Source organism: Battus philenor, unplaced genomic scaffold (assembly GCF_028537555.1).
Source record: "Battus philenor isolate CCGP_79_NKW_IND1 unplaced genomic scaffold, ilBatPhil1.0.hap1 SCAF_16, whole genome shotgun sequence".
NCBI classification, from domain to species: domain Eukaryota; kingdom Metazoa; phylum Arthropoda; class Insecta; order Lepidoptera; family Papilionidae; genus Battus; species Battus philenor.
The window spans coordinates 4,804,841-4,829,520 of NW_027181678.1; the positions used below are offsets into that span (position 1 = coordinate 4,804,841).

Consider the following 24,680-nt stretch of genomic DNA (forward strand, 5'->3'; position numbering starts at 1 on the left):
ATCATATATATAATTATTCGTTTATAAATGTTAATATGGGTTTCAAAAAGAAAAAATGCCTGTTCCGAGTCATATTTGCGTCTGTATTTATAACTATTTTATCTTAAAATTATGGTCAAATTTATATTTTATTACAATTTGACCATAACTTTTTTTTTAACCAGTTAACGGTGTGATCATACTACTTTCAAAGGAATAAGAAAAAAAAATAGATATGGAAGTAACTTCAATTTGCAGTTATTTTTTTAAATTTATAAAATTATTGTCTCTGTTGTAATATCCGAATATTATATCCCGCCATTTTAATTATTATCTCTTAAGAGTTTATGTCAGTATGTTGTCATATAGTTGTCAAAGTAATATTTGTAAAGAAACTACTCACTGTACGTTTACAATTAGTGTTATTTGTTCTTTTATATGAATAGAGATGATATTTAAAATTAATTGTTCTTAAAAAAAGAAAATATGGAAGAAGAAAGTAAGTGTAGGAATGAACAATTTTGAACAATACTTTAATTTCCAATAGCTTAAAACTAATTATTTTAATTTTTTTTTTAGAATTAATACGAAAGAAAAAGAAAGCTTTAAATGGTAGCAATAGGCGACATTTAGCAGAAGTATATAATGAGTTAGCAACCTATTATTATAAACACAATCGCTACAATGACGCGCTCGAAGAATATAAAAATGAAGCTGGCGTGGTCAAGGAACTGGGTCTACGTTTAGAATGGGGTACTTGTAATCGCATGATCGGTGAAATGTACATGCTAATGGCTGAATTTGACAAAGCTCTAAAATATGAAGAGCGACATTTAGGTATACATTTATACATCTTTGACTATTAGAAACTCTAATTTTCATGTTCACGATTACTTAATGTTATTCCGTAGCTGTTGCAAAGGAATTAAATAACCTTGTGGAAGAACAAAGAGCCATGGCAACCCTGGGACGCATTTATTTACTTCAGAGTCAGAGTTCTAATGATGAAGGTGAAGCAAAATCCTCATTAAATGCAGCTGAAAAGACATTCATGAAGAGTCTTGTGTTGTGTGAAAAGTAAGAAAGAACTATTTATAAGTAACCAGACATGTTTTAAAAAGTTGGAGATTAAAATTGTATTTATTAGTTGTAACAGCTGTGACAACTTGCTCACAACCTGTAGATTCAAGTAGGACTATGACTGAACCTGACACTCCACTTCATATATTCATCTGTACTTGTTGACAATATTTGTAATACTTGTACAAAAGTGGTTAAATTTATTAAATAAGTCCTGCTTCTCTCTGTATTAATCTTTTACTTTCACAGGGAAGATCAGCCGAACTTAATGTTAAGGGATATTGTCTATATACCCTAAACATAAGTACAAATCTTGTATATTCTGTGCAAAACTATATAATACACAATGCAATATGTGCGCTAATCTTTTTAAAGTTGTGGATGATTCTTTTTAATACTAATATGTACTGGATGCTGGTGGTGGTATTTCGTCAGCACAAATTTTAATAGTGTTTACATAGAGATCTACAAATTTTAATATATACAATGAATAACAATTGGTGTGCCTTCAATTAAGATTAAGATTTGCAAATTTTTGGTGTTGATAAATTGAAAAAAATATTGGCTGTAATCAAATAAGATAAATAAGTATTTGATATTATTCAGTGCTTTCCCCTTTATGGATTTTGAATAAAAATGTTTATACATAATTAAAATATATGCACACCTTTCTCAAATATTACAACCACGCCTTATGGCTTTTAACTTACACAGCTACTAGAAGGCTTTTAATTTTAGTGAGAAAAAAGTGCTTGTGCATCCAGGAAGTCTCAACTTCATGTTCATTAAGTGTGCATTGTATTTCCTTACATATGGTTTGCCAGTTTTGTTGATTTTTAAGTTATACCATTATTTTATCAATAACAACAATTAAAGGATGACAGCTTTTTTATTTTTAATCCTAAAATTGAAGTGACCTATGTTAAATTTATTTTACCAATATGACACAGGCATGAATGTATAATGTTAATATGAATTGTAATAGTCATTGGATGAAAATGCTTCCTCTGTAAATCCTTTTTTCTATGATTAATAGAATTAATGGTGGTAAAAAAAGTTAGAAATAGATTTATATTTAGACCAATTATATTATTACTATCAAATAACATTATTTTTGACAGTGATATCATTAATAAAAACTTGTAAAAATTTTAATCAAATCTGATCATTTTATTTCAGATTGCATGGAAAAGTAACTAAGAATGAACTACTGGATATGCGCGCACGCTTGTTACTCAATATTGGTGTTGTACAAGAACATCTTGGTTTCTTGGACAAGGCGTTAGAGTGTATTAATAAAGCTAAAACTATTTGTACACACCAGGATTTATTTGAGATTTTGCACAACTGTTACATAACCGAAGCATCTCTATATAGCAATAAAAAGAAGGATTTTGCTAAAGCTCTTAGTTGTTTGAACAAAGCTTTGGAAGTTGCAAGTAGATTGGAAGATAAGGTCAGTAATTAACTATTTCCGAAGTATTAAAATCCTATATTTATATGTACTAGGGCATGTGAAATGGTGGGGTGGTGTTTAAGATTAACGGGTGCTAATAATTTTAAAAAAATTTGAAGATAATTTTACACATGAAATTTTCAAATTATGCAATGATTTTTTCAAATTTAATTCAGAACTTCTTTATTAAGTGTCGTTTTCTTTGGATTGACAAGAAAAATAGTCATTGAATTTTCATCTTTATTATTTATATGTATATATGTATTGCACATACCATCTATCTCTTTGTGTCAGATTATTTCAATATACCAAGTTACATATTATATAATAATAGAACATGCTAGATCAGAGGTTAAAAGTAATTTTGGCATAAAAATACCCTATTTTTGGATTGGTAGTATGGTAAACAGAACATCTACATAAGAGCAAGAAAATATATTCACACTGATAAACATTAGGTGACTTCTAAGATTTTTCCCATGTAAACGCGTCCTTAGATCATAACTACTAACCAAATTGATAAGTTGTGCCATTTTTAGTATTATCTTTATATATATGAATGAATGTAATGAGATCAATGACTATTGGGTTGATAGTTAAATAACTGTTATTCCTGTACTGTTCCTTGTCACTCATAACCAAGAAATGTCTATAAATGAATTTTATTGTTGTTAAAAACTTTGCCATATAACTATTGCACCTTACAATATTTCTTATAATAAAACAATAAACTTCAGCGGAAATAATTTATTACATTGGTACATTGTTCTCCTAACATCTGTATAACAAGAAATGTAAATTTTAAGATTCCAATAATCTTTTTTATAGATATTAAAAACATGTGAGACATTGTCAGCAAAAGCGGATATACTTTGTAAAATGTCTGATTATCAGAGTGCTAAACAAGTTCTGATGAAGGCTTGGAAACTGAATACTCCTGATGAAGAAGAAAAAGAGAATATAGAATCTAATTTAAAAGTTGGTAAGTGTTTTACAACAAAACTTTCAAATAGTTGTTTGAATTTAAAATAATTTTAAATGTCCACACATCAAGGCACTTACATGTGCTAATATCTTTATAAAAAGAAGTTAAATTTTCAAATTATAATTGTGTTAGTCTGAGCATTAATTTGTATTAAATTGCAGATTGAAGATATCTTCTATAGATATATGAAAGTTTTATTAACTACAGTTATTCAAATAATTTGATTTGGATGTTTAATATTATCTCATTCAACAGTAATTATATTATAGAGTGTTAATGGCCTGTAGCAATACAATATAATAAATAGTAATTAAGATGTCATACATAGTGGTCGTTTTATTTATTGACTTAATGTCTTTATGAATAATAATTGTTTACTTAAAGGAGTTTTTTGTTAGGTTCACTGTGGGGACTTCCCACATATGTCAGGCACTGGACCTTTAGTAATACTATGATTATACTTTTATTGTGATACTTATACACAATATGTTTCATTTGTCCACATTCTAGCACACCAATTTTTTTAAAAATTTGTTTGCTATATTCTTCGTAGATAAAGAAAATTAGCGGAATTAGTTGAGTCATTCTCCAGTTTTGCGCTTATAATTTTCGTACAATTATCAATTGTTACTAGTTTTGATTAAGCAATAACATATTGTGGTTTTCTATTATTTACAGTTGCAGCAATGTGTTATACAGAAGATTTACTTATATCAACTGATCCAACTAATAATGTTGAATTTAAAAAATTATATGAGAAACTTGGCGATGGTGCGTGTCATCTTCGCAATTATGCAGGGGCTGTGGAGTTTTATCTAAAGATGTTAGATCATGCTGAATTAGCTGGTGACAGTGGAAAGACATTGATCCCGATCTATGTTAGGTAATGGAAACATTCATTCTTAACATATGATGAAGCCATTGGTCCCTAACTTTTAATGGACAACCCTCTTATACCTAAAACTTTACTTGTTCTTGTTTTATAAGTCGGTTTATCATCTGTTAACACATTTCATACCATGTAAGGCGTATATGACCCCCGTTGCACTTTCCGTTAGGGCCATTTGCAATTTTCCTTGAAAAATAAAGAATTCTTAAAAAATGTATTATATGAACGAATATAGATAACTTCACATCACGTGTGCGCGTACATAATGCATATTAAAAACATAACTTTTTCCCGCTAATTATAGCTTTGCAGTATTGAAAAAGTGTAAAGCACACATCTTAAACAACTTTCTTAATTTTTAGAGTGTGGGTCGTATACGCCCCACGTGGCCTGAATGTAAAATCTTCAAACATTGCCGAGGCACGGAATATGTTCATAATTATATTTCAGTACATTCTTTGTCTTTGTTTACCCTCTTGCAAATAGTTATGAACTATTGTTGTTCTGTTCACATATGCATTTAGATTGAAAATTTTATATGGCTATATAAAATATCTATTAATGTAAAATTGAAGTATTTTATATAACTCAGCCTATGGCTTTGGACCTGCTATCGCCCCCATGACAATACTTCTGCATTCACTACAGAGCAGTACTGCTTCTATTGCCAATGTATATTACAATCATAGCCAGTTCTTATACATAAATTTTAAAATCATACATTTAAAGAATTCATAAATATCCTATTATTAAATATTTCTTCAGCTTATATCAAACATACAAAGACATGGGTTGCTATAATGAAGCACTGCAGTACTATGACAAAGAATATGAGTTGATAAAGGATGTTCCCAAAGAAGCTTTCACTACTCTGTTGAATATTGCTGAAGTGTCTTTTTTGGCTAAAAAACCATATGATGAAATTGAAAAGGCATGTCATGGTGCAAGGAAAGCTGTAAGTTTATATTAATAATTTGTAAAAACTAAAATTTTGTTACCAATTTTTTGCCATATTGGTCAGTTTAGCCTTGTTGGCAGTATTATAGGAAAATATATATAAAACATATTTCAGAGTGATCATATTTTGATTTAAAGCAGAGGTTCTTACTTTTTCTCATAGATCACTTTCAAATTTATTTTTCTTAGAATATGCTTGGCTTTACAAGTAATAGTTGCTGAGCGTTCTAATTTTTTGGTCCGCCTGGACCGCTTGAGGAACTAAGGATTTAAAGTCATAACAAACTGCAACTATTATCAAAAATACATTTTCTATTTTATAAATTGCAAAACTTTTGTAATGTTGTTAATATATTTATATAACTCACTTCTTTTTTATTTTGATTCACAATAAGGATGTTCCTCGCATGACTTCAAAAAATTGAAAGAAAGTCGCATTTAATTAGTCATTTTCCAGTTTTGCCCTTATGTTTTCATCAGACTCTTATCTGTCGTTAAAAAACAATGTATTGAAATTAAAAACATTTATATATGTAAATTTGCTAAAGATGACGTAAAAATTTAAAAATTACATTGTCTCATAATTAAAATCCCTAGTACAGTTATGAATTTGTAATCTCACATTGATCCTGTGATATTACAAATTCAGAAGTTCAAAAAAATTTCAATTTATAGGCTTGTTTGATGTTAATGCTAAAAATATGGTAACAATGAATTTTGTTTTTTGTCTCAGGCCAAAGAGTGGAATATAAAGAAATATGAGATTAGAGTACTAAAATACCTTCTCAAGTATCAAGAGGCATATTTTGAGAGTGAAAAAATGGAACAAACTAAAGAAGAATTGAAAGCGTTAGGCTGTTGTAATTTAGATAATTTCGATAGTTCAGAAGATGAACAGAGCTCTGCTGGTGGGTGTGACGAGGACACTACACATATCGGAGATGATATTTGTCTCGAAGATTTAACAGGTTATTGAAGATTAAAGAACAATATTTAAAATTTATTTACATACACATATAAATGTGGTTAAATGGTCATTGGTATTGATATATGAATGTAATTTTTACTAAATATGGATTACATCAAAGTGCGAAACTGAGGTTGATTCATTTTAATATTGTATTCAAATTGTTATGTTAATTCATTGACTCTTTATTTTGAAATAAATGCTTTGTAATTGTTCATAATTTTTAAATTTGTATAAAGATCAGTCTTTGTGATGAACTTTGGGGAAGGCCTATGCCTTGCAGTGGGCGTCTATCGGCTGACAATGATGATGATGATTTAATTTCTAACTTGTTGTTGACTTCAATTTAAGTCAATTTAATTAGGTTTATATTTTTAATATTTTTATATCCATACTATTGTAATGTTATGTGCATTACAAAAATATTACTTCATAGTCCTTAGTTTTATTTAATGTTTATTATATTTATAGGAATTATTGTTAGTAAATTTAAATTCCTTGTACTATTTTTTTTTAACCGAACTGTCACTGCTGCCCAAATGGCATTTGCAGTAGCAAAACTGATGGGCCTCCGAGTGAGCTTCTGCATAGACCGCTACATACTGCTATTTTATCCAATTGAGAGGCTGCCGAACTCTTAGATTGCTTTGGTAGACGCTCTTTAGAGTGATTTGGCTCAGAGGCTCCTATGAGGGGACTCCTGTTTGGATCTACCTTTAATCTTATTAATTATTGTTGTTAGTCTAATCTATGTTCTAATCTATGAAGAATCCATTCGTGCTTCTGGCATTTTTAGTTTGGACAGCTTTCAAATATATCGATTTAAATGAACTGCGCTGTAATCTGAAAATTGAGTAAATTTTCAAACTCAAGTCTAAGACATAATAATTTTTTTTTATTAATTTAATGCATATTAGAAGTTAGTTAAATTTGTTAAGGTTATTTTTTAATAATTGATTCTTATTATTTATCTATTAGATCTGTCGGACACCGATGATGAAGATGTGAAGGAAATTAAAAGAGATACAAGAAAAAGAGGAAAAAGTTTTGCTATTAAAAAGAATATCAAGGGTGAAACACAATTACATGTAGTAAGTCAACAATTTTGTACTTTATAAAATTTTTCCCTATTTAAAAAATTCCAATTTTTTTCTTATATCTACTGTATTTAATTTATGGCTATAAACTTTTGTAATAATTAACGTTTAATTAATTCAGGCATGCATATCAGGCAACATATTGTTGGTGGAGAGATTGCTTGCTCAAGGTCACCCAGTAAATGTGAGAGACAATGCAGGCTGGCTACCGTTACATGAGGCTTGTATACATGGAAATTTAGAAATTGCTAACATACTGATCAATAACGGCGCTAACGTTAACGACAGAGGCGGGGCGAATTGTGACGGTACGTGAAACATGCCTTTAAACAAAATTATTGATTTTTGAATATCACTGTGGCAACCGACAGGAGAGATAGGCGACTATCGAGACTATCGACGTTAGCCAAGCAACGGTTCGGCGGGGGAGTAATGTGGTAACCGTGTTACTATGCGCCATCTAGCGGAGTTGCCGTGAAGCAAAGTCGGGTGCAGAGCGCAGAGCCGTGTGCGCAGGCGACAAGCAATTCTACCGGCGAGTATCGATGACGTCGATGCTCGCAAGCATCGATTGTCCAAGTGACGACTTGGTTACGGCGATGGACGCATGTATTTTTCTTTGTTAATTTCATTACCGCACGATCTATTATAGTTGTCTGGCATACCTCCATTAATGTGATATTTAAAAAAGTGTTGTTTACAGCTAATGTCTCTTATAAACATGTTTTGTAAGTTTATGTTTACAAAATCAGACTATTGCAGTTTAAATTTTTGTCCGCTGTCTTTAGAGGGGTCAATAATGGTAACATAGTAGTGAAACAAATAGGTTACGATTTCTATTCATAGATAAAGAATAAATATTACAGTGTATAAAATTCATTTGTCATTTTCAACCGCAGTAAATTTAAAACTGTGTAACATAGACCCTTTAATTTTAATTATATCAGACTAATCATATTTGTAAGTCTTTAGAACTTTTTGGTTTCAGGAATAACACCATTATATGACGCAGCAAGCAATGGTCATTTGGAAGTAGTCCAATTGCTATTAGACAGGGGTGCAATACCATCACTGAAAACTGACTTTGGTGAGACACCATTAAACATTCTACAAAAGTGGCGCGCTGGCAAAATTCTAACCAAAGACGAAGAAGCATTGTACAATAATATATGCCTCAAAATACAAAATTTCATTGACAAAACTGCTGGATCAGATATGATAGCTAGGAGATCTAAGTCTAATACGCCTGTTAAACCGATTAAAAATAATACACCAACTAGCATATCTAAATTGAGCGACCGAATTAAAGAATTAAACTCACCTAGATTTAAAAGAAGAAATATTATTGACGAGGATACAGATGAAGATATTGACTTATCTCAAAATGTTACAAGCCAAATAGCTTTTCCATCTGACGACTCAAATGATTCTTCCGACGATAGTGTACTAAATACTAATAAATCTAGAAATACAGGAATTCAAGAGTACAGAAGTGCCATATCTGCTTTAAGGAACCGAAACATTGATTTACCTGAAGTTGATGTTAAAAAAACAAAACCAAAATCAGCACTCTTAGATCCAAATGAAGTTGATGATGACTGGTTAGAAGATGATTTAGGAATAAACAAAAGTAGAAAAAGAAAACTATACGATCCAATCAGTGTAGCACCTAAAAAACCTTCATATGAAAGTATTAGGGATAGTATTGAGAGCATTAATAAAATCGAACCTCTTGTCGATAATAACATAAGTAATAACCCAAGGCAAAAGAAGTCTCATAGTAGTGGCTTCATAGATGTAAGTGAGAATAGTTCAGATTCCGACAATATACAAAGAATTGAAAATATATCACCTAAAAAGATAACTAATATATCACTATCTATGAGAAATACCGGAAATTCACATGAATCAAAATCCCGCGACACTCGTGACTCTATGAGAAAAAGATGCAAAAGACAAAGCACTTTATTAAAAGCAGGATTTCAGAGAAAAAGGAACAGCATAGATCACTCTAGCAATAGCGGAAGTGATAATGAATTAAATGGAAGAAATGTAAGATATTCCACATCAGGAACATTCTCTAAAACTAGTTCAGGAGAAAATTTCAACACAAGATCAAATGATGGTTTCAATATAATTCAAAATTTAAGTCCAAATATATTGCCGTTAAATGTGCAACCAATTAATATAGTTCAATCTAAAAATGGTAGGGCTGTGCAGACTCAAATATTACCACCTGCTGCAGTCAAAGTTCATGTGGGCGATAAAGTATTTTTAATATCATTGAAATTGGATACATTGAACAAGTTAACAATCAGCTGGCTGGTTGAGGAAGTCAAGTCGAGGTATTACAAGTAAGTACATAACATTTAAATTTTAATTTATTGTTTCTTATAAAGTTCAGGGGTGGCCAAACCGCTGCCACATGCTGGTCCTTGAACGATTATTTTCGGTTCCGATTGATTGTGAAATTATTTCAATATTTAAATTTATATAACCAATGTCAGCTCCTAGGAAATCGGAACAAATTACTGGTGTTTAGAACATAATAAAGTTAGCGAAATCCAAACACCGATAATAAATAACTAAACAACATCTTACGTATTATTAAGAGTGCTGTCATATACATGTTTATATATATATATATATATATATATATATATATATATATATATTTGTGTGTGTGTGTGTATATATATATATATAAGTATATATATATATATATATATATATTAAATATTAGTTTGCGTGTTTTAATTGCGTAATAAATCGCAGATCGGTAAAAATTTAAAATTTCGAACAATAGCTCAAACTATTAAGAAGCTTCGGCACCCCTGTAAATTGTAATGTCTGAATAAGATAAAAGCTAAAAGGTTATTGGAATCAGGATGAAATGGTGAAAGATATCTAATAAGGCTCATAAGAGAGTCTTCAGGCTTAGTAATTGTTAAGGGGTCTAAACTATGTGTCGGTATAAACTTTCAGTGCTCTGCCACCTAAAACCAATTGAAAACTATCTTTCGGGCAGTGTGTTGAGTTTCGTCTTTATTTGATATTTGCTTTATTAAATATAAGTACCAAATAACCATGGTTCCGATGTACCTTGAAGAATTGCTCGTCTCAAGTGTTAGTGCAACAGACGGCCATTGCGGTCGAATGGTTCTTGGGTAGTAATCATGAGTCAGTCAGTGGCGTGGGTGGATTCGCCGCTCGCCACGGTGTCTGCTCAAAATTGGTTGATCTTTAGAGAAAAACCTATGCTTTTCAGTGGGCCTCTATTGAATGCCACGAGGATGATGATGTGTCTGTCTTTTGTCTCCATTCACTTGGGTCCAACAACATGAGAAATTGCATTTAGTTGTGGTTATGTTGTTTTTTTAAAAAATATATAAAGTTATGTTTGGTAAATATATGTTAACATTAGAGGAAGTTTATATGATTAATATGTAACAAAACTGCTGCCACTTGGACTCGCCATACCATTTACCAATGTTATTATTTCTGATTCGGTATGAGAGAAATCTCTAGCTTAGCCTTGTCCAGGTTTGTGAGACTATATTTGCAGTTATTGTCATTAAATATGTTATTTACAGGCTTTACAATGTGAGGCCAGTTTTTAGCCTAATGACCTCAGACGGTGCTATACTGTCGGAAGATGACCCACTCAGCTTAGTTCTGTCATCACCTGAGTTGAAAACATGTATAAGTAACTGGAAGGCTTCACCGGCTGAAGAGAGATATTTACAATGCTGTGAAGTCTTAGGAATATGTAAGTAACATTTAAAAAAAATATCTATATTTTCTATACATATAATCTTTGTTTTTTTTTTTTACCTATAAAAACTGCTGTTATTTTTGCTGAAAACATTGTTTTTGGACAGTGTGTACCATACATAATTTGACAGAAAATGAGCTACACCTTTACCCCTATGCAGCTTTAAATACTTACAATGATTTACCAAATATAGGTTTAAGTAATTTATGTACTTATACTTCCCTCTATTTAAGTATGTATTAATTAGTAATTAGATAATAAGTATAGTATTATAATGTATAGTTTTGTATTATTGTTATCTTATATTTTAAAAATTATAAATGACAATTGTATAAATAGCGTAAATAATTAAAACATTTTAAACAAAATAGGCAATTTTTACTAAAAGCACTTTTGATAGGTACTGTCGGCTTACATTTGTTTTCAAACAGTAATGCATTATGCATTACTAGTGTAGTTTCTAAACTATGTTAAAGGATACATATTTGAAGTCCACGAATGCAGAATTGGTGTTATGAAAGATTTTGTATCACAAAATTATCAGAAGAATCATAATAGCATGATCAAGTCGTATCACTTAACAGATAATATACTGTCCGTTTCATGTGTTAAAGTTACACAAGCATACACATTAGCAAGACATTCACTGTGTTAAGTTCTTATTTGGGTTTATTAAATAAGAGTACCAAGTAACCAATGTCACGGACGTAGCTCGAAGAATTGCTCGTCTGAAGTGGCAGTGCGAGAACGATTGTCGGTAGGTCATAGTAGCCGTGGCATGGCAAGCCACCCCCTCTCCCCCGCTAGTTGGACCTATGACATAGTCAAGCTCGCGGAAAGTCGCTTTAAGAGGGCGGTGCAACACAGGTCAATGTGGCGATCTTTGGTGTAGGCTTATTTAGGCTTTGCAGTGGGAGGTTAGTTTTAAATTATTTATTAAAATACTTATAATAACAGTTGTTTTTATTTACAGCACCATCTCAGGAAATTCAAGAAGCCATTGGCAGAAGCCATACGACACATAGACTGGCATTGGGTGCAAATACATTATTACCCCTGCAGAATAGACCTTTGTTCCAGGCACTTACCCACCAAACGCATATCACAGCTATAATGATAGCTAATAACAATTTAGGTGATGATGGATTTAAGCACTTGTCTAATGCAATGTGCACCATGAAATATTTATCACATCTAGATATCAGCTTTAATAATATTACTAAAGAAGGTATTAATATCCTATTAAAAGAATTTGAAAAACCAATGCGTTCCATTTGTCAAGCTTTAGATGAATTAATTTTAAGTGGCAACCCAATAGGAGATCAAGGATTTAAATATATAATTAAAATAACACAATATATAAAATTAAAAGTGCTTAAACTGAATGATTGTAAAATTGGTGAAAATAGTATGAGTGATAATAATTTAAATATCAATTTTGACAGTATAGAGTCAATTGATTTGAGTAACAATGATATAAAACAAGTTACAGTAAGTCGCCTTATGACAACTTTGAGTCCTAATTCTGTAATAGATTTAGAGTTGGACAATATTGGTGTGGAAGGCAATGTGGTTGGATGTATAGCGACATTCATGGACTCTGCTAAAGATCTAAAGATTCGTAGATTTGGTTTATCTTCTTGCAAATTAGTGGACGGACAATTTATGAGGATTTTTAGGTAAGTTACATTTGTAGTTGAGTCATTGTAAAAAATGAATCTATTAATTTGTGTAATATTACAGTCGTTTTATTTTGTAATATAAACAAAATAAATTAAATACAGGACATATCTATGTTTTTATAACATCCTGATAAAACAAATTGCCTTATTAGCACAATTATTTAACTCGTTTCAGTGTTGTCTTGAAAATGTTATATTTAGAACATTGCTTTGTTCAAAGCAAGCTTTACTATCTATAATATAAATGTAATTTGTACACAATCAAACTATTGTGACAGAGACAGATGATTATTGTACTGGACTTCAAAATTGTAAAGATGTTTTTACTTATACCTATTTTTAATAGGTGTACAAATAACTATTTGGTTTTTTAAAACATTTTCATAATCTAAAAATTTGTAACTATTTGATTTACTCTTGATTCATATTGTTTATTTAAAAAATTGACTGTTTTATAAAATTTCCATGGAATTCATATTTGGAACCAAATATAAAAATGTAAGGGGTCTATCCACATAAGAACAATGTGTCTACATAGTACAAAGCTGCATGTAAACACATCCTTAATTTATTGCCCAATGGTATAACTTGAACATTTGGAATAAATTTTTTATTTATTTCTTTGGTATAAACCTTAATTATTTGTAACTAATTTGTTATGTCTTATATTCAAATTGGACAGTGGTAGCTTCCTGTAGGGATAAACATGCCGACATTTTATATTGATTAACGATTAGAAATAACCTATTTGAATGAAGAATATTTTTATTTTGGAAGAATATTTTTCTATTAAGATCAACATTATCATTACTTTTAATCAACTAATCAAGATAATTGTTAAAAAGGTAACGCACTTAAAAGGTTTTATGTTTCTTTTTCAGAAGCCTTAGTCGAGCAAAGCATTTACAATCACTAAGTTTAAAGGAGAACATGCTAACTTTTATAGCATTGAAAAAACTACTGCAGCGACAGCCACCGGTACCACAAATAAACCTTGAGGGATGTAGTGAAATATTTAAATTTTCGCCAGATTCAGATTTTCAGGTGTGGTTACCTGCTGTTGACTTTGGACGGTGTATCCCTGAAATAAATGTGACACCTGTATTGAAAACTGACGAAGAGCGGGAAGGCTTTAAATTGTTTTCAAAAACCTGGCTTACGTGTTTTAAAGGTCGAGGGTTAATTGAACATTGTGATGGTGGTGTTACTAAATTTACAGCTAGGTGATTACAATTACTACTGGCACTGGTTTTTTGTCACTTCTTGTGGGCTTGCAAATTTTTCGAAATTGAAAACTCAACATTTTTTATACTAACTCTAAACCCACCGTATTTTTTGTATATACAATGTTTTTAGAAATAAAATTAAATCGCTTATTTTGGCCTATTAAAAAATCCAGAAAAATTTGTACAGGTCACCAAAATTGATTTTTTACTTTCTGTTTAATATATAATGCTTTTATTCAGTTTTCATGGCAACTTATGAATATATTTAAAATTACTTAGAGGCACTGACAAATAAGTCCTGACTATCGGTATTATAGTTTAGGTACTTAACTTATGGCTAATTTTGAGACCTTTTTTATCCAGTGTAAATAAAGATTTTAGAAATAAATGAGTTAATAAATTATTTTACAAATTCTGTTGTTTTATACGTAGAATTTGTCATTTAATTTTTGGTAAATATACTGTTATTTTTTATTTACCGCACATTTAAATCTTTACATGTACAGATTTAACTATATATGAATGTGTTTTTTTTATAAAAAATGAAAAGAAATTAATGTAGTTTTTTTCATCTAACAAATAATACAAAATTCATTCATCTAAGAGGAAAGATTTTGAGGTCCTAAGACAACGCTGATGATTATCAACGTTGTCTTAGAACCACAAAAATCACGTTTGTTAAAACTAATTGCAATGCTTAGAATTGATTATATAAAAATATAGGAGGGTATTTTACGCCGATGTGTTTTTGTTATCTTTTATAATATATAAAAGTTTAACGTTATTTTTGACCGAAATGTTATTTTACAATCAAATTAACAAAGGAGTTGAGAACCTTGGATGTAAATGTTTGTTATCATAATTGAAATAAGACTGCCTTGTGAAGTAATCCGAACGACTGTTCCGTATGAAACATTTACGGAAAGCTTTGATTGTGTGTTGAAAAAGTTACATAGCTATATGTACACCCGCGCGTAAATTAAATCTATCTAGGTGTCATCCTGGATGAAAAATTTAATTTCAAAGCGCGTGAAAAAAGGCAACCTTCGTACTCTGTCTCTTTCCGTTACTAAACAGCGGGAGTAAAATGTCGCTGTCGTATAAAGTGACATTATAAAGCTGTAATTAGATCCGTCCTCATATACGCAAGCCCGTGCTTCGCGCATGCTCTTTCAAGCATCATTCACAGACTCCAGGTTGCATAGACCAGGTGTAAGGCAAGGGGTGCGTCGTGGTACGTACGCAGTGAAGATCTGCATGTTGATATGGTACAGCCAACAATTTCCCAGTGCCTTAAACGGGCATCAATTCATTACTTTGACCCTGCTGCTCAATTTCATTGATTGTAGGTACTGCCATCTACATTAAAATCACACCCGGTACATTCAAACGCCGTACCGTCCTGAGACCAAGACACACGAGTTTCCAGACGACACGATGACTGTAAAATGTCACGTACACTGCACAGCGTCATCGTCACCAAAGTCATTTGGTAACCAACCGCTCTCGTTGGTAACAAGGTCGGATTGTATATCACAGGAGACACCGACCTCCGTCCGTTCTAGGTTGCTGGAGTTTTTTCAGTCATTTTTTTCCCAGCGCTAGCGCTTCTGAAGTGGTAGTGTAGTGTAGTAGTGATGATATTAGCCTGGCAATAGCAACTGGCTAAGTTGAAGTACGGCCCTGCCGTGCGCCCTTGTGTTGGAATGTTGAGAGAGTAATATAGACAAGTGCTAGTCCTTGCCGAGGTTCCGTCATGGGGGCTCTTGGACTTGTCACTCCATGGAACGTACACCCAAGTGACCTAAGAACTTGTCGGTCCCCCAATTTAATAAAATAGTAGTATGTAGCGGCCCGAGCTGTACAAGTGGCATATAATGGCAATGTTTGTCAACCCGTGTCCACTAGCACAAGATGTTACTTGATGTTTGTTTTTGGTCTGTAGTAGTATTTTAGCAATTGGGCGTTATAACATATGAGTTCAAGAGTTGCAGCTACAAATTTTTTTTGCAAAATTCAGTAACAAATGTTTTAAGTTTGCGAAAAGCTTACCGTATATGTGATTCACTAAATAATTTACTATGAATGACGGTAAATGGATAATTCTATTTTTGGCGAGAACAGGTATTTGCGATATTTTTGTATTAAAAATACTCTACAATAACCAAAAAGAACATTTTCAGTTGTTTCCAAAATTTTAAATATTTTTTTTTGTTTGGTAAACATTTAGATAGGTATTCCATAAAAATGGAATTTATACTGGCCAAACTATTTGTATCTACTGCGTGGCTAAATAAAAAATCTCAAATGTCAAAGTAACCTAACCTCGAATTATCACATTTATTTATGTAAACATAACCATTCTCTGTTTATATTTATATATCATTTTTATTAAATATTCAGTTTAATTAAAAATCGAAAATGGCAGAACAAGTTAATCAACGTATTGAGAGTATGATCAATGAGTTAGAGCAGATGAAAAGAACGAATTTATACGAAGACGATGAAATAAAGTTAGTATCATAATAGTTTACGTTTTAAATAATTAAAATCCTGTATATTTATTTTGTTAATATTAATTTACTTAATTTTAGGGAAATATCACGTAGACGGAAAGAGTTTGAGTATAGAATACAACGAAGAGTCAAAGAAAAAGATGATTTTGTCCACTATATAGCGTACGAGTTAGCATTGCTAGAAGATATTTCACTAAGAAGAAAGCAAGCTAAACTTACAGAGAAAAAAACTGAAATAGAATATGCCATAGCAAAGCGTGTAAATAAAGTATTTAAACAATTTATCTATAGGTTCCAAAACAATATAGAAATTTATTTTGAGTATATAAAATTTTGTCTCAGTGTGGGTTTCGATCACGCGGTGTCAGGTATTATTGGTCAGATGTTACAGGTGCGTACGTTGAAAAATAAGTGAATTATACTACTAACTCTAATAAACAGTAATGAAAAGGTAAAACATGTTCAAGTTATAATGTTTTTCTAAAAAATTGCAGATTCATGGAGACAAACCGAAAATGTGGCAGATGGCCAGCAAATGGGAGAGTAAACACCAAAAAAACATGGAAAATGCTAGAAGTTTCTTACTTAAAGGAATTCATAGACATCCTGAATCAGATATTCTGTACTTGGATCTTTTTGAAATTGAACTCATGCTTGCTTTCAAAGCTAAAGATGAAGCAGGAAAGGTTAATATAAAAATAAAACTTTATAATTTTTTTATTTAATCATAAATGTAATGAAGTAGTGTTGATTGACTATAAGGACATTATCAGAAATCATGTATTCAAACAGTCTATTAAGTGTTGGGGATAATATAACTGTTAAAGATAGCACTTGAAAAGCCTGGCACCCAAACTGGATACCTAAACAAGCTTGTTGATGTGAGATGACAAAACCTGCCAGCTTCTGTTTAGAAATTAGTCTATTTTAAACTCACCTGTTAGTAACTCTTCAAAGATGCTTCACAATTTTTAATTAAAAAATACTTTTTATCTTATATGCAAAGGATTACTTAATCTCTGGTTCTAATACAGTGAAAATTTTCTTATAATGAAATCCTATAATTATTCCCTAAAATTCATTTTCCCATGATTAACATTAGTGAATGGAATTTTTGTGCAGGAAAAATTTCTAAAAAGAGCCGAAGTTGTATGGAAAAATGGTATGAAAAATGTACAAGACTTTTCATACCTCTTTAAAGTTTGTGATATATCAATAAAGTATGGAATTGATGAATCCCTTAATAACAACATTAAAGAAGAGATATGGTCTCAAAAGGAGAAGAGAGAGGTCTGGATGTACATAGCTGAGAAAGAATTGGAAGTATGTAGTTGAATCTTTTTTTAAGTTTGATTATTAATTTTTTTCACATTGATTGAAATACATAACATTTCTATTTTACTCTTTAAACCTATCAACACCTTAATTTGATATTAATTACTTGCTTAAAAAGTTTTATGCATTTATTATTAGTTCATACCCTTTTTGTGTTAATGATAATTGTTATTTTAATTTATTTTAGATAAGATTAAGATAGATTTCCAAAAAATGTATTGCCTGCTTTTATAACTAGTTTGATTTGATTTGGTTTGTGGGTAAATATCTATTGTCGGAAATAATAATCATTTATAATCACGGTCTCTTTTAACTACTATGTATGGGGGTCCAAACTACATTGAGTACTTAGCATGTACATATCAGCAACTCTCTATACTGTTCTGTTAGTATAAAACAATTCGCAAATAGAATTCTGGACACTATACCAATATTTAATAAGCATTGTTTAAAATAATAAAAACAATCCTTTTTAGGGGCACCATTGGGAAGAGATTGAAGAACTTATTAACAATGATTACACCTTTCCAAAAGAAATAAAAAATTACATCTGTATTTATGAAGAGGCACTGCAACAGGTTAGTAAGCAGATAAAAGGTCAACCATAACTGATTTTTAATCAAGTATTTTCAAGCACTTTCCTTGATAATTTCTTTTATATGCTTTTGTCTTTTTTTGTTTTTAAATTTATGTTTGGCGTCACATGTAAAAAAATACATAACAAAACTATTATGGTAAATAGTGTGATATTTTTTACTTATATATTCCGCTGGTGCATCTAAAAAAAAAATTAAAAAACTGATATGTCATTCATCTAATTATAATTTCTTTTTATTTGTTAAAATTTACGTTAATATATGCTTGTATCCAGTTTCCAGATGAGAATTTATGTACACACTTCATTCACGGATTATTAAAAATAAATGACACATTGTGCACTGATGAACAAAAAATTCGTGCTGTGAAACATGCATGGATGTATGGTCACGAGAATGGTTTGCTCTCAAATGAGATGTATGCTTTTGGTATAGAACTATTGAAACTGGAAGATGATCTGTCAACTGAAAACTTTTTGGAGGTATAAAAAGTTAATTCTTTTACAATTTAGTTTCAGAAATACTATTGTTATATTTTAGAAGGAATGTCATCTACTCATGATTAATTGTTATTATATAAAAGTAGATTTTAGTCCAAATAGAGCAACTGTAGATTGCTAGATGTTTTGAATGACTACCTGAGCCAACACTTATCATTATATTCTCCTATTATTGCTGCTAAATTAAGGTTTAGGATTACTAATTTTGTACAACCTGTGAAATTAGAATGTGGTTCCAGAAAGTCAAGTCTGTTTCACAGCTCATGACTGACCTACACTTTTGGCCTTCCCAAGGAGAGCTAGACGTCCAAATAGGCTTAGCATATTCAGCAACCTGATTACAAAACTAAGTGCTAATAAGGCAAATAGTCAATGAGCTTATTGTGAATGACAGCATTGCTGAATTTCTTTCTCAATGGTCCCTTGATCACTGGAGAGTCTACCCAAGCTGTTATCCAATCCTGTGATATATGTGACATGCAGGTAATCTCAAGGACATAGGCGCACATTGTTATGTTATAGTACAAGCTCGTCTTCTTAATAAGATGTTTACACAAAGTGTTCTCTGAGCTCTGATATCTCTAAATAACAGTAACTGTTTAAAGGCCAAATAGCTGTGTGAAAGCTTAACAGCACCAAACAAATTTTTTTGTGACAAAAAAGTATTTCATTTTTATCCCCTTGGATAGTTGTTTATATAGGTTGATCAGTTGTTTTTGTTCCAGAATATTCTATGGATGTACATTACACTAAAATCTACTTTATGTACTACATATCAAATCAATATTTATATATCAACACATACAATTCATATATACATACTAATGTGAATAGTGATTAATACTCCAACTAGGTAACAGTAATTTAATTTTTTTCAGATTATAGAAACTGCTCTTGTTAAAAATCCACAAGCAAGATACTTATGGGAAGAAAAAATAACATTGAACAAATTAGATGAAAACAAACAGTTATCAATACTCAAAGAAGCAGGAAAAGTTTTAAAAGCTGATGATTTGTTGTGTCTCTGGAATATAATATTGGATAATATACAAACAAAGGAAGCTGTGAGTATTTGCTTCATATAAATATGTGATTATAATTTAAGTAATTGTTTTGGAATGTCTCATAATTTTTAATTAATAGGTCTTTTGAATTCTGTTTTAAAATTTGTCTCTAGGTGATAATTGTACAAGGATATAATGGTTATTTTTTAATGATAAAATTTTAAGCATGTCATCTTGACATCATGTTTTGTTTGTCTGTTGTTATAAAAATTTATCTACATAGGTTTATCTTTTAAACAAATCTTACTTTTAGTGTTTAAAAAGTATAATAGACAAATTATTTTCAGCTAAGTAATTGCTACACGAAATTTAAAAATTGTGAAGATGCTGTAGTATTGACCATCAAACCTAAACTTCTAAAAAAATTTTTTGAGCACAATGGGTTGAAAGCTGCTAGGGAGTTGTATGAAGAGTTCATCAGAACTCCGCCTACACAAATAGAAGTTCATATGGTCATGGTGGATATAGAAAAATCACAAGAGAAGCCAAACTTAAAAAATATTAAGAAATGTTTTGAATGCTTGGTTCAACACCATGGTGCAGATAATGTTAAAGTTTGGAGTGATTATATAGATTTTGAAATTCAAAATGGCAGTGCAAAAAATGCTCCATTGATTTACAGGAGAGCTGTAGCAGTTTTGAAAAAAGAGCTTGTTGATGAATTCATTAAAAGTCAAACATTGTCTAGAATAATGTAGTTGTATTTTATTCTGTAAATGGTAATAATAATAAATACTTATGACAAACAAAATAGACTTTATTATAACCACACCTTTTGTCAACAATCTAGCAAAGATTACTCAAGTAGTACAACCTTTATACTAAATTTATTTACAATTATAACATTAGTTGAATCTCTACTTCGGTGATTGAGGATAACACTTAGCAAATAAACACACATAGATAAATGCAATGTTATATTCACGTACATGCCTTTACTGCATTGCTGCAATAGGTGCTATGTAGTACCTAAAGATAATAGAGGAACCACGCTTATGCTGTTTATTTCGGAGTAAATCTCTCCAACAAGCTTGCCAAGATGCATACTTAGGCATGGCAGGCGGGTTACCTGCTTTAAGGCTTGATCCAGCAACAGCCATACAAGTAGAAACAACAACTAATGGGTAAGTAATAGTACTGGTCACAAAGGTTAGCAAAGGAACAGTGTAGTAACGAAGGTCTTTAGTCTTCACCAAATATTTGTTGACATAGTATGCCAGAACTCCTGTTACTGCTACACATGTCAAATCTCCCAGTAGTTTTGGAACGATTCCATGGAAGAAGCCCAGTATACCGTCATCTCTGTAAATCGATACAATGGCTCCTAGTAAAGAACTGTAGTCCTCCTCTTTACCAATAAAAGATGCCATCATCCTTATTGACACAACTTGGAAAGGATATGACACAATTACTGAAGCGGTGTGCATGATCATATCACGCCTGCCCAGTTTTATATAGTCTTCTATCTTCGGTTCATCATCAGTTACTATATTCGGAGGATCGCTGATTTCCGGCAGATCAATTCCACACACACGAATTACCTTGGAGGTGAGTTGGCTGGACGCTATCAGGCCGAGAATTCGCGCTGAAAGTCCCCTGTAGCACCCGAAGTAGCCGTCTGATGCCTTGATGAATTTTAAATATTGAAAGACATTAGGTAATATCATAGCAGGCCGGCCGAAGAGAGTTGTAGACCGCCGCGGTGGAAGTGGTTCGTAACCAAGTTGAATGAGAACCTTTGCATATTCCAAGGGGTGTGATATCGTAGTAACAAACAGTTGCGAAGGAAGAGTTACTATTTTTTCTTTTTCAATTTCGTCCATGTTATGATAATCGGAAAGAGCCCTACTTCTGAAATTAAAAATGACAAATGACAATAAATGTACTCAATAACCAGAGACACAGACACGGGTTTGTCCACAGGTAACCAATAGTTTACTGGGAGTTGTTAATAAAAATAATGATAATAAAAAATTATGTATTTTTAAAAAAGTAATCGGAGTATTACTACACGAACTTTTTTCTACTGTCTTCATAGATAGCAAATATTTAATATTTGAAGTGATCATGTGATAGTTAAAGAAAAAAATATACATAAAAAAATGTTTTCTCTTTATCGATATCGATATCGATATCGATTTTCTTATTAATTTTATTATAAACATAAGAACGATGAAAAGATAAGAACTCTATATCTATTGTGATTATTTATTAAATGGCTTCAATCTCAATCATTGTCAAATTAATTTGCTACAACTTTCAATATTTGGCTCAATTTGTGAGTTTAAATCTGTTGTGATTTTCTTGTGAAGTTGTGTACAATTAATAATATCAAATATTGTGAACTATCATTCATTAATATGTTAGTTTCTAGTTAGCTAATAGCATAAAAGTAATTCCCAGTTATAGATATTACAGATTTGAAAATTCGTTACTAATACACCTTGATAAAGTTTCCACATGCATCAAATTAAAAATACTGTTTACTGTTTTAGTTTTATACTTGAAAAAATACATTAAAAATTTTAAATTTGGCCGTATTTTCTAAATTTTTGTTTACGTGAGGTAAAGTGTATGTATTTATCTCTGTAAACCAGTTGTAGTATAAGACTAGTAAAATTACTACACTCTTTTATAATTCCCATACTAATTCTTTGTAACGAGAACATGTGTTTTCAATGGCGATTGGCTAGCTCATCAATGTTGCATCTCATTAATAAATTTTTTTTCAGTTCTAAATTTCATCACAATTGGTTTAAAAAATAACAATAGATAGCAGAGTATTTTAGCAGATTCAATATTAGCCCGTAGATTTTGTCCTCTGATACTTTTTTTACTATATTTCATTTTCATTATGTACTTCGTGATTGTACACGAAAGAAAATATCTTCCATAATCACTGAATTGACATCTAGTTTATAGTTGTACAATTTCAAGTTTATAGAACACTTCTCATTGTAGGAAAGCTAGACTTAACCGTTGTTATTTGTTGTTTACAAGCTCAACAAGATTTTTGTCAATAAAGCTAGTCGTGCTATTTGTGTTTATGAGGGTTTGATCCAGATTTAGTAAATGTTTTTAAATGGTTTATTTAAATTTATGCCTTTGTTATTACTATGTGGAGTTCATATTCATCAGTTATTGAATTTAAATATATGCCTTTAAATAGTAAAGAAGGATAAAATAATACGACTCATTTATTTTGTATAGATATTAATTTTTTCTAGTTACATATTCAACTAGGCGGTTGATGTTAGTTCGATTGAATTGTCTTCATCAATTTTATAAAGTGATTGCTTAGGCAACGACGGGGATCCATCACATGTGTCTTCTGACGGTTTGTTGTTGTCCTTTAAAAAATACATTGTAATAGTAATTATTTTAACCGGAACATTGGATGACATATTTAACAGATACCCTAAAATCAGAAGAATGAAAATTTCTACAGATTAAAAAATCGTTTATCTTATTGTCTTTATAAACATACCGTATCGGATTGGTTTTCATTTTCTTCTTCTTCGTCCTCAGAACCATTTTCCGAGCTCTCGTCATTTTCTAATGTCTCATCTTTTTCTTCTAACGTTTCAAAAGCCACATCTTTATCTAGAATCTCTAAAACAACAACGCTTATTATAGTGTTTAGTAAAATCTTATTGTTTAAAACAAAGGTTTGAATTTACCTCTAAATCTTAAAGAGCCTTTCCTTGCTACTGGTTTTTCTTCATTTGTTTCAATAATAACTGTAGGAATTATGTCTATTGTCACACCGTTCGACTTCAAATCCGACTCTTTTTCTTTACCGCCGTCATCCTTATTGAGCTAAAAATTATACTTTCCTATGTATTTTATACTTTATTAAATATATTAAAGCTAGTAGTAAATAAATTCGAACCTGTAAGAATGAAACACTAGGTTCTTGTAGTTTTATAGCTTTCTCTTTGTTGCGCATTATATTTTCATCTGTTTCTTTTTCTAGGCGTAATTTATGAGCTTTGTGCGTTCGCCACATCTGTAAATAAGCAATTATTAACGATCATTCAGTATTACAGAGCTTAATTATTGATATATTTGTAATCAACGATTTATTATGAGACAATTCGAAATTAAGTATATTGCGTACGCAAGTAGTATGACATTGCGTAATGGAAGACTTAATACCTTTTAAGTATTCTTTAGCAGTGAATCCAACTTAACTCAGTACTTTATTGAGATTTAATTTTAGATTTTGTATTTAAAATAGATTGTTCAGTTGCGGTAAAAATACTTACATGTGAGCCGCAATAGCACAGGCCCAGTAGAAATATTACAATTAACGCTATAAAGAATTTGTCGGTGTTCTCTTCCTCGGTGTCGGGTTGTTGGTGCAAGGAGTCGTAGGGTGCCCTCGCTGGTGGATCTTCTACCCAAGTTTTATCAACGCTCTGCCGAAAAAAAAATCTCAATGATTACGAAAATAAACGACTGCTGTTTAACAAAAGATAAAGTTTTTTTGCCTTTGTCACCGTGCTTAGACAATTGTTAAGGAAGAATTGTTATTTCAGAGTAGTAAAATAAAAATGTAATACGTCCACCTACA

The 24,680-nt window shown here is 31.1% G+C and overlaps 4 protein-coding genes across 4 annotated transcripts in view; 2 read left to right on the forward strand and 2 right to left on the reverse strand.

The window, feature by feature from the left end:
- Positions 1-348: 348 nt before the first annotated feature.
- On the forward strand, positions 349-14,554 carry LOC137919124 (tonsoku-like protein). The gene is made up of 14 exons (XM_068762091.1): positions 349-478; positions 559-816; positions 891-1,056; positions 2,239-2,515; positions 3,344-3,497; positions 4,179-4,383; positions 5,155-5,344; positions 6,080-6,314; positions 7,292-7,404; positions 7,532-7,718; positions 8,399-9,764; positions 11,004-11,179; positions 12,159-12,864; positions 13,749-14,554. Exons 1-14 carry the CDS (start codon positions 466-468, stop codon positions 14,092-14,094), a joined length of 4,392 nt encoding a protein of 1,463 aa, XP_068618192.1. The 5' UTR covers positions 349-465; the 3' UTR covers positions 14,095-14,554.
- Positions 14,555-16,448: 1,894 nt separating this feature from the next.
- LOC137919185 (U3 small nucleolar RNA-associated protein 6 homolog) lies at positions 16,449-20,849 on the forward strand. Its single transcript, XM_068762179.1, has 8 exons — positions 16,449-16,606; positions 16,688-17,000; positions 17,104-17,295; positions 17,732-17,932; positions 18,421-18,522; positions 18,816-19,022; positions 19,919-20,104; positions 20,392-20,849. The coding sequence occupies exons 1-8, from the start codon at positions 16,515-16,517 to the stop codon at positions 20,800-20,802; spliced, it is 1,704 nt and encodes a 567-aa protein (XP_068618280.1). The 5' UTR covers positions 16,449-16,514; the 3' UTR covers positions 20,803-20,849.
- On the reverse strand, positions 20,793-21,995 carry LOC137919186 (mitochondrial carrier homolog 2-like). Its single transcript, XM_068762180.1, has one exon. It carries the CDS (start codon positions 21,925-21,927, stop codon positions 21,040-21,042), a length of 888 nt encoding a protein of 295 aa, XP_068618281.1. The 5' UTR covers positions 21,928-21,995; the 3' UTR covers positions 20,793-21,039.
- Positions 21,996-23,343: 1,348 nt separating this feature from the next.
- The window catches only part of axo (axotactin), a 33,774-nt gene continuing 32,437 nt past the window's right edge, over positions 23,344-24,680 (reverse strand). The window contains exons 26-30 of the mRNA XM_068762101.1: positions 24,373-24,525; positions 23,997-24,113; positions 23,785-23,923; positions 23,592-23,716; positions 23,344-23,454 (exon numbers count right to left, since the gene is read on the reverse strand). Coding sequence (XP_068618202.1) covers positions 23,344-23,454; positions 23,592-23,716; positions 23,785-23,923; positions 23,997-24,113; positions 24,373-24,525 — 645 coding nt within the window. The remainder of the gene's footprint in view (positions 23,455-23,591; positions 23,717-23,784; positions 23,924-23,996; positions 24,114-24,372; positions 24,526-24,680) is intronic.